Source organism: Linepithema humile, chromosome 7, assembly GCF_040581485.1.
Source record: "Linepithema humile isolate Giens D197 chromosome 7, Lhum_UNIL_v1.0, whole genome shotgun sequence".
In the NCBI taxonomy this organism is placed as follows: Eukaryota; Metazoa; Arthropoda; class Insecta; order Hymenoptera; family Formicidae; genus Linepithema; species Linepithema humile.
This window is the reverse complement of record NC_090134.1, coordinates 12514563-12526073: the sequence shown is the minus strand read 5'-3', so window position 1 is coordinate 12526073 and position 11511 is coordinate 12514563. Positions and strand designations below refer to the sequence as shown.

At 34.0% G+C, this 11511-nt stretch overlaps 1 protein-coding gene across 1 annotated transcript; it reads left to right on the top strand.

Annotated features, from left to right (window-relative positions):
- On the top strand, positions 1-1563 carry LOC105670745 (uncharacterized). Its single transcript, XM_067359168.1, has 4 exons — positions 1-35; positions 293-504; positions 665-1159; positions 1433-1563. The coding sequence occupies exons 1-4, from the start codon at positions 1-3 to the stop codon at positions 1450-1452; spliced, it is 762 nt and encodes a 253-aa protein (XP_067215269.1). The 3' UTR covers positions 1453-1563.
- Positions 1564-11511: the final 9948 nt, after the last annotated feature.

Sequence of the window (11511 nt, the reverse complement as noted above, 5' to 3'; positions counted from 1 at the left end):
ATGGCAGCAAAAAGTGTAGATAGTGCATACATAATGTAAGTCATATATACTTTAAATGCAGTCTAGCCTTCTGTTGTGCATCATTTTTGCTTTAAAAAAATGTAAAAGAACGAAATGCCAGGTTGCTGTGTAAAAGGCTGCTATAATTGCAGCGAAAGAGGGTTTAGATTATTTCGTATGCCAACCGGAATGAAAAATATTGAAAGAAGACAAGAATGGCTTCGATTAATTGGAAGAAACACATAACCACAAAGAGCTCTAATTTGTGAGGTATAATTAATGAATTATAATTATGTAAAACATTATGTATTATAATAATAATTATTCCTTCAATTTTACAGGTGCATTTTGACGAAAATCAATTCAAGAACAATCGAGCAGATGGAAGGAAATTGCTCCGTTCATTTGCAATACCCAACTTATTACACGCAATAGAAAATAACTCTAATAAGGACTCTGAAGTAGAAAATAATTCCAAAAAAGTAAAATATAGTACCGATAATGGTAAGAATATAAATAATTTTCATGAATTTTACATAATTCAATAACACTTAGATATACAAATAAAACGAGTATAACCCAGGTATAATTATCTGAATTATTTCTTTTTATGAACACATATTATTGTAATGTAATTGATAATGTTATTTGAAATCATTTGCAGATGAATATGAGAACAATGCAAATAATTTGAATAAAAATTCCTGCAGTAATATCAATAACGGTGACGTTATTGTAAACCTAGAAATTGTTTCTGCAAATTATAGTACTAATGAATCAGGATATGAAACAACCGATGTGACAATGAGAGATACTACATCAAATGAAAAACTCAATGAAAAAATAAAAAGTTATGAAGAACATATTAAAAAATTAAAGAAATCTTTGAATAAGACTGTGGTGGAACGTAATATCTTAAAAAGAAAATTACAAAAAAGAAATGCAAGATTTAACCAGATATTTAACGAAGATCAAAGGGATTTTATCACACGTAACACACAAAGAGGAGCATTATGGTCTGCAGAAACAATTACAAAAGCATTAAGACTTTATGCAGCATGTGGACAAAAAGGCTATGAAGAGGTGCGCCGACAGAACTTACCGTATCCAAGTATTCGCACTCTGCAAAATCGAATACAAGGCTTAAAATTTAATCCAGGTATATTAGAAGATATCTTCAATATATTAAAAATAAAAGTTAGTATTTGTAATGTTTAATCAATGTTGTAGAATATTTTCAGACAGCACAAAACATTCGCAGAATATTCTATAATATTCTGTAAATATTGTAGTGTCCAAATATTTTACAATATTTTGCGAATATTCTGTGCTAATTGAGTATTGTTTTTTTGCAAATATTTTTTATTTATATTTATATGTAATAAACATTAACAATTTACTATTTACTTATGATTTTATAATTTAATTTTAGATACAATCATTCGTACCTGAAGAAAAACATGTTGTGCTATTAATTGATGAGATGTCCATAAAACCAGGTTTGCAATATGATAATTCAATCATGTCAGTTGTTGGTCGACCTACCATAAAATTAGCAGGAGGATTAAATAGCTCTGATAAATTAGCAACGCATAGTCTTGTTTTCATGTTGTGCGGTATTTCCACAAAATGGAAACAAACTGTTGCTTACGAATTGACAGGAAATTCATTCTGTTCAGAAGAAATGTATAATAAAATTATATCAATTGTTCAAAAAGCACATAATATCGGATTAGTAATAAAAGTTATAATTTCTGATATGGGACCACAAAATAGGAGTTGGTGAAATATTATGAACATAATTGTTGGTAAATCTTGTAAGCTTCATAATTATGTTAAACATCCATATAATAGTCAAGATAAATTGTTTATTATGCCAGATTCTGTACACGTGTACAAAAATGTTGCATGTTCATTAACATCGGGAAACAAATTTTATTTAAACGAAACTCTAGTAAAAAAATATGATCTACCATCCAATGAAATTTCTATGACACCTATTCGAGAAGTATTTAATTTAGATAAAAATGATACATTAAAACTGTGTCCCCATCTTAAGGAAAACGCTATAATCCCATCTCATTTTGATAGAATGAATGTAGGTTTAAGTGTAGGCTTATTAAATAAAAGTGTTGCGTCTGCTATATTGTTTCATATAGCCAATAATAATATAGCTAGTAAGCATAAAACCACTGCTTGGTTTGTCAATAGTATGTACAAATGGTTTAAAATCATGACAGGGCGTTATCAAAAGCTTGCACTATCCTATTATCAAGTAGATGTGTACAAAGAGAGTATTGATTTTTTGCGAGATTTTATGGAGATTGTCCGAGGAATCACGGTCTCAAACGGAGGATGGAAACCTTTTCAAAGTGGCTTACTACTTTGCACACAAACTGCTTTAGATGTGCAAGCTGAATATTTAGAAAAACATAATTTTAAATATTTATTACTAGGGAGGTTTACACAAGATGCTCTGGAAAATCTATTTTCACAAATTCGAGGGAGAAAATCTGTGCCAGATGCACGTGAGTTTAAACAGGCGTTAAGACTTATTTGCTTGGCACAGTTTCAAGCTAATATTAATCGTAGTAATTATTCTGTTATTGACTCTCAAGACCTTATTTATTATTGCAACGAAATAAAGCAATTAGATTCTAGAAATACTTCTGTAGAAGAGAGAAGCCTGCAGAGCAATGAAGATTTATGGGATGTAAACATTTATCAATCATTATTGGGAGATGAAGCAAATTTAAATGATACAACGCAAGCTGCGTTGTATCATTTAATAGGTGCTTTATTGTTTACAATAAAAAAAATTGTACACATTGTAATAATTGTTTTAATGCCCTTATTGTCACTACGAATGATTGTAATAATTCCATTAACAATAATCTTACTTTTTATACTAAATTAAGAGAATATAAGGAAAATATTTTGATTTTTACAAATATAGAGGTATATAATTTAATATATAAATGCGAATTAATATTTCGAAAAAATGAGACTAACTTACTTTCAAATAAGTTAAAAGTTACAGATTTTATAAATATGTTTTTAAAAGAATATTCCATATGTTTTATTCCTTCGTGTCACAATATTGGCTACAAACTTATAAAAAAATTTATTATTACAAGAATTCATTTTTCACTAAAAAAAGTAAGCAGTGACATTAAACAAGCAGTTAGTTATAGCAGCAAAAGTGTTGCTATGAAAAAATCTAGCTAAAACATAAATAAAATAGTCTTTTATTATTTTATTAATATACATTTATATTTATATAAATAAGTATTATTTATATTTTATTTATTATATGTATTATATATATTTTATTTACATATAAAATTTATATATATATACATTTATATATATATATATATAATTATAAATAAAATACTTATTTAAAATTTAGGGTTTTATTTTTTTCTCATTCTTACCTTGCAAAATATTCATACAATTGAAATGGCCGCGTAGTGTGGAGCCAAAATGGCGGCTTTTTTCCCCTAATTGCGGTACTTTGTTATCTAGTGACTGGGGAGAAAGCTAGAGCTATCGGTCGCAATTTTCCTAAATGGAACGCCAGAAAAGTGGACCTAGATGCGTTTAAGTCTGCAGCTATCGTCAAATCATGGGGATATGCAGAGACTAATTTTGATTCGGTAAATAAATTAGCTGGATGGATTAACGCGACGTTAAAACAAATTTGTAATCACTCAATGCCTAAGAATAGCGGCAGAAACAAAAGATCGGCTTACTGGTAGAATAAAGATCTTGCAAATCTGAGGCGAATTGTGATCGATTCCAGAAGAGCTCTCTCGAGGGCCAGAAAGAAGCGGTGCGAGGAAATCACTAGAAAGAGATATAGGGAGTATCGATCCTCTCTTCTCAAATATAGAAAAGGTATTAAAACTGCCAAATTTAGAGCTTGGAACGACTTAATTAAAGAGCTAGACGAAGACCCCTGGGATCTTCCGTATAAAATTGTCCTAAATAAGTTGAGGCCTGTTTCACAGCCTATGGGTGTTTTTCAACTAGAACACGCTAAATTGTACTGTGTTACACCGTGTGGAACTTTTGTTGGAACGATAAAGTGTAAATCTAATTTCTGAAAATCTCAGTAGAGGGCATTATAGTTCTCCATTTTTATTACTAGGAGGGATTGACATTATTGTAATTATTGTAACAACGAAATTAGAAGAGATTGACATTATTGTAATAACAAAAAATTATTGTAATTAATTTTTATAGTTAACCAAATTTTGAATGAGGATATATTTTGATTAAATTTTGTTTTAATTTTACTTTTATGTGAATTGCAGATGATGAATCGTAAGATTATATTTACTTTGACTAAAACTGCTGAGATAAATAGTGATAGTGATATTTCAATAAGCAGTAATGTGTTAGCAAAATGATCCAATGAAGCAATTGCGTTGTTACAATGTTTGCACGTAAATTCTGAAAAATATAATAAAATATGTAACAAATGTTTTATTGATAATAATAAGTAATAAAATTTGTATGGCATATTTTTTATTGTATTTTTTAATGTTTTATTTTACCATTAACTTCCAAAATATGATTGAGATTAAATTTATAGAGATAGAGCTTCACAATTTTCAATCTTGTACTCTCGCTCTCTCGTATCGTTGTATTATTACATTTATAGATTATGATCAAAAGTATTACCATCATTTAAAATTATAAGATTTCTTAAAATGTTGGTAACACTGGGACATTTTACACGCTTGTACTTAGCTTTTTATTGTGTCGAGCAGTGTAACATGGTGTCACTGTTGGAATAGTTCGTGTTGGACACAGTGTCACACTGTGTCATCTGTGTAACTTGTTGGAAAACACCCTATATGTGAGACACTACCGCATAAAGATATATTGCATATTGTAGATGCACTTTTTCCGAGAAGAGAGGATACGAGTATAGATAATCATCCGAGGCTCTTGGACTGGAATGATAAATTGTTAGTTTCTGAAAAGCGACTAAGGGAGGCAGCGAGTAAGATTAGAGGTTGCAAAAAAGCTCCTGGCCCAAATGGTATTCTGGGGGCTGTACTGAATGGTAGTATGGGGGATCTTATGGGGGTGTGGCTCTCGTGCTTTAACAGATGCTTCAGGGAGGGTAGATTTTTTCGAGCGTGGAAGAGAGCTAGATTGGTCCTGTTGAGGAAGAGGGAAGGTCAATTGACTGACCCCCGAATCTACAGACCGATCTGCCTTCTTAATGAATCTGCAAAATTTCTGGAGAGGATCATCGTATCGAGAATACATGATCATCTGGAGTCGACTGGCTCCCTCTCTGTTAACCAATTTAGTTTCAGGAGGGGGAGGTCGACTCTAGACGCGATTTTGAAACTAAGGGAAGTAGTCAGGGGGGAGTTAAGCGGGGGGAAAATGGTATTCGAAATTAGTTTCGATATTGAGAATGCCTTCAACTCCATACCGTGGGGGGTAATCAGGGGAGCCATGATTACTATGAGATTCCCTGAGTATTTGTATAAAATTATTTGCGCTTACTTGTCCGATAGGAGTCTCTCCTATGTCGACTGCGATGGTGTCATCCGGGTATCTCGGATGTCATGTGGAGTTCCGCAAGGTTCGGTTCTTGGACCCACCCTGTGGAACATAGGATATAATAGGATATTTGATCTTTCTCTACCAGAGGGTTGTTGGACGCTGGGATACGCGGATGACACCATCCTGTTGGTTTCGGGGACGGATTTCGCGGAAACGAAGGATAGGACGATGTTATCAGCGGGTATAGTGGTGAGGGAGATCAAGAGGTTAGGCCTTAAAATCTCCCTACATAAAACGGAAATCATGGGTTTCCCGGCTTCTTTATTTGGGCGTGGACCCCCCAGAAGCTTCTTTATCAAAGATAGGGACATTAAAATCGCAAAAAGTATCAAATACCTTGGAATAGTTTTAGACGGGGATTGGTGCTACACGCAGCATTTCCGATATGTGTCTGCAAAGGTAGACAAAATTATTGGGGCTTTATGGGGGATTATGCCCAACTGTAGGGGCCCGGGGGAGAGGAAACGAAGGCTCTATCTCAATGTAGTAACCTCAATTATTTTATACGGAGCACCGTTATGGTGCGATATGTACTGTACTAACAAGGCCGCAAAGTCCCTGATAGAAAAACTGCTTAGAAGAATAACGCAGAGGGTATGTTGCACCTATCGCACCGTTTCTTTCACGGCATCTATGGTTCTGTCGGGTACCTCGCCTATCGAGTATTCTGCCAGGAGACTGGCGGATGTATTCTTTAGGATAAGGGAGGCTAGATCTCTGGGAGAGGAAATTTCCCTCAGATCTAGGGAAAGTATAAGTCTTGCGGCGAAGAGAGAGGCTATGTTGGCCTAGAAAAAAGACCTGGAGATGTTGGGCGACGGTCGATCGGGGGATCGAGTGAGAAGGGCTATAGTCCCCGTACTCATCGAATGGGTTAATAGGAGCATGATTGGGTCACATTCCATATGGCCCAAATTCTTACAGACCATGGGTGTTTGAACGAGTTCCTGTATAGAATTAACAGAACTGACTTACCGCTGTGTCAGCAATGTTTTGCGGGCTACGACAACGCCCAGCATACCCTGGGGGCTTGCGAAGCGTGAACCGCGGAGCGCGAAAAACTAATAGAAGCGTTGGGCGTGGATTTAGATTTACCTTTGGTGGTGGAGGCCATACTGGGGGATCCGGAGAAGTGGAGAGTCTTCTCGGGATTCTGCAGTAGGGTCATGTCCAGTAAGGAAGCGGACGAGCGTTCTCGTCAGGCCACTGAAAGGAGTAGAAAAAAAAGGGGGCTGGTCACTTAGACTCCGAAGCCTTAGAGTAGAACTTCGATGTATAATTATAGTTGAATTCTTGTTTCTTTATTATTCATTATATACCTGAGATAGGTAGCTCTCCTCCTAGTATTGGTTTGACTTATATATATATATATATATATATAGTTAAATTATAATTAAGTTAGGCCTAAGTTAAGTAAGTTAGTATCAGTAAGTTATTATTATAGATTATGTGGTTTCATAACCAAATTTAGAAGAATCCATATACAAATATTAAGAATAGGGCTTAATGTAAGCACGGTCAAGGGATAGATGGAGTAATGCTCCTGATCAGTGATGCGATATTTCCCACAGCGGTCCCGGCTCCGCTGCCTCACACAATCTTACAGAAGCGCTACGTCACGTATCCATGTGAGCTCAGCCGTTCAACCAATGGAAGAAAGCGAACGTCTCCCTTCCACCGAGCCGACACAACAGACGATAAATGCATGCTACTTGCATGTTAAAAGCAAGCGTTTCTGATTCAGAAAAGAAATTCTGAGGCGAGTGGCTGGAATATTAGAGATCACCTGTTCGAGACCTGCTTCGTGCAACTTTTTTTTCTTTTTTCCACATTTGTTTCTAGCATAGTAAATTATTAGATAATATTTTTTTGCCCAAAAAAATAATATTTTCTATTTATTATTAATATTTGCATATATTAAACTAACAATTTTAGAAATAATACAGATCTGCTATTGTTAATAGAAAAATGAAATTATTTTACAATGTTGCAACAAAGTGCTAATTTAACATATGTGAATATTTTTAATAAAGATAAAATAATTTCTTTTAGCCAAAAACATTATCTAATAATTTGCTTAAAATAAATATCGAAAAAGGAAAAAAAGTTACAAAATCACAGTTTTCAAACACGAGATTTTTAATATTCTTGCCATTCGCCTTACTCGTTTAGCCATGCTTGTTATTTTACATTTATCAACATGAAAGATTACACGCCTGCAAAGTTTTTAATTATTTATTTTAAACTACTGCATATTAGCAAGAGTTACTGCAGTAACTACATATACATGTACTGTGGAGATTAGTGGAGGAACACAGTAGCATATTAAAAATGCAGTCAAATAGATGTAGATTGGTAATTTTATTAGTACTATTAATAAGTAGTGGTCTTCCGCACCACCTTTGAGGTCCCACTTATGGCGCGTTCGATTTTTTTTTAAGTGGATCGTCGCCTGGAGCCCTATTGTACCACTTTTTTTTACACCTGTTATTTACAGGTTAAAATAATTTACAGTAGTTGACACTGTATTTTTGTATCTATATACTTACTGTACTTTGTATACTCACTGTACTTGTACTTTTGCGCGTTGCGCGTATATTGACGAGTTGGGAAAATCACTTACTTTATAATTTTTTATAAATACAAAATATATTTTGTATTTATTATGCCGGCAATGCTATCAAGAGTAATGATAAATACAAGGTGTCCCATTTTAAACAATCCACTCAAATATCTCAGAAACACCGAGTTGAATAAAAAATTTTTTTAAATAAAAGTTGTAGGATTTGGAAAAGTACAAGTACAGTGAGTATACAAAGTACAGTAAGTATATAGATACAAAAATACAGTGTCAACTACTGTAAATTATTTTAACCTGTAAATAACAGGTGTAAAAAAAAGTGGTACAATAGAGCTCCAGGCAACGATCCACTTAAAAAAAAATCGAACGCGCCATAAGTGGGACCTCAAAGGTGGTGCGGAAGACCACTACTTATTAATAGTACTAATAAAATTACCAATCTACATCTATTTGACTGCATTTTTAATATGCTACTGTGTTCCTCCACTAATCTCCACAGTACATGTATATGTAGTTACTGCAGTAACTCTTGCTAATATGCAGTAGTTTAAAATAAATAATTAAAAACTTTGCAGGCGTGTAATCTTTCATGTTGATAAATGTAAAATAACAAGCATGGCTAAACGAGTAAGGCGAATGGCAAGAATATTAAAAATCTCGTGTTTGAAAACTGTGATTTTGTAACTTTTTTTCCTTTTTCGATATTTATTTTAAGCAAATTATTAGATAATGTTTTTGGCTAAAAGAAATTATTTTATCTTTATTAAAAATATTCACATATGTTAAATTAGCACTTTGTTGCAACATTGTAAAATAATTTCATTTTTCTATTAACAATAGCAGATCTGTATTATTTCTAAAATTGTTAGTTTAATATATGCAAATATTAATAATAAATAGAAAATATTATTTTTTTGGGCAAAAAAATATTATCTAATAATTTACTATGCTAGAAACAAATGTGGAAAAAAGAAAAAAAAGTTGCACGAAGCAGGTCTCGAACAGGTGATCTCTAATATTCCAGCCACTCGCCTCAGAATTTCTTTTCTGAATCAGAAACGCTTGCTTTTAACATGCAAGTAGCATGCATTTATCGTCTGTTGTGTCGGCTCGGTGGAAGGGAGACGTTCGCTCTCTTCCATTGGTTGAACGGCTGAGCTCACACGGATACGTGACGTAGCGCTTCTGTAAGATTGTGTGAGGCAGCGGAGCCGGGACCGCTGTGGGAAATATCGCATCACTGCTCCCGATAGTAATCCCAGCTATTTCCTGTATGGCCTAAGGAAGGCGTCGAGGTGAGTTGTTTAGCTGGCAGGCGGTCGAGATGGTCATCGGGATTCGGTGAATGCGGGGATGCGCACCCCGTCCTGTCTGGGCATCTGACTATTCCTTCACCCGCATGGAATGTCGGATCCTGGTCAGGATGAGGGATGGTTATCATCTTGTCTAGGTTTTGCCGTAATCCTCGATGCGAGTCTCGATCGAATCCAGCACTATCCTGGAGTACGGGCTCCAGGATGTCTTTAGAAGATTTTTCTCATCTCCCGAAACAAAAAAAAAAAAAAAAAAGTCAGTATAACATAAAGCATTTAGTAAGCATCGATTTCCATTTATAACTTCTCGTTTCAATAAATCAGTGCTCGGAATTAGTCTGAACATTTCTGCCGATTTCCGTGGTATACGCTTTCTTTCCTCTCCTTACCGCGCACGCGGCAACCGCTAGGGCCAGCGCCGCCGAGCGTTAGGAGCGACACTATCTGATTATGAATGGGTTCTTCTCCCTATTTATTAAAATTTTAAAAAATGTATTAAAATTTATTAAAAATAAATTTTTTATTTTTAAATTTATTAAGTGGAAATATTTCAATAGATTTCTACGTTACCCATGAGATACTAATGCTGACGCGTTTTTTTTAAAGTGGTTTTCCCCGTAGACCTATTCCACTAAAGATAAAAATAAATTCTTAATTTAAAAAAAAATATATATAAAAGAAATTTTCTTAATTAGATTTTCTTGGCCTTTTATAAAAATGAACAATTGATGCAATAATGTAGATAGAAACCACTTTTTGAAAAACGTGTCAGTATTAGTACCTCATGGGTGACGTAGAAATCTATTGAAATATTTCCACTTAATAAATTTAAAAAAAAATTTATTTTTAATAAATTTTAATAAATTTTTTAAATTTTTAATAAATAGGGAGAAGAACCTACTCATAGAACCTAATCAGATAGTGCCGCTCCTAACGCTCGGCGGCGTTGGCCCTAGCGGCTGCGGCGCGCGCGGTAAGGAGAGGAAAGGAGGCGTATACCACGGAAATCGGCTGAAATGTTCAGACTAATTCCGAGCACTGCAATAAATCATTAGCGTTAGCGTTAGCGTTATAGTTAGCGTTAACGTTAGCGTTAGCGTTAGCGTTAGCGTTAACGTTAGCGTTATTATACGTTAGCGTTAGCGTTACTGTTAGCGTTAGCGTTATTATACATAACGCTAACTTTAACGCTAACTTTAACGCTAACGCTAACACTAAAGCTAACGCTAACGCTAACTCTAAAGGTAACGATAACGTTAACGCTAACGCTAACGCTAACATTAACGCTAACGTGAACGCTAACGCTAACGCTAATGATTTATTGAAACGAAAAGTTATAAATGGAAATCGATGCTTACTGAATGCTTTTCTATGTTATACCGATTATTTTACGCAACAATCAGAAACAAATACCCATCGAAGTTTGTAGACTGCATTTGTTTTAGTCGGTTTGTAGCGTGAGCGAATAATTTTGTGACGTGAAAACGTGTAAAGAATTGTTATGACCTGATTTTCTGTAATTATAAACCACAATGTTTCAAATTTTTTTTACGATTCTGTTATATTGGACTGTAAATTATGTATTTCCAAATTAAAAAATTTCAAGAAGTCTTTTGTCGTCTCATTATTTCATTCATTTTGGTTGCATATTTTTATTTACCAATCTTTTATAAATAAGATATTCTTAAAATAATTTTTGACAATATCTGATTTATAAAGGATTGGTAAATACACAATTTTTAAAAAGGGCAATTTTTAGGGCAGTCATATTTTAAAAAATAAACAAGTATTCGATCCGACCAATATAGTTTCAAGTTTTATGACACGGTTTTTTTCAATTGATATACAATATTTGTTTTAGAAGAAATTAAAGTCTTCCAGAACAAGCATTCAAAATTTTGTGTATGTGTAGTGTTAAGAATATAGAATTAAATTTTAAAACTTAATTGTTAAATAAAACTTTGTGCGGTACACAATTTGCACAGTTGCTTGCACGCGCGCGCGCGCACGCACACACACAAAATT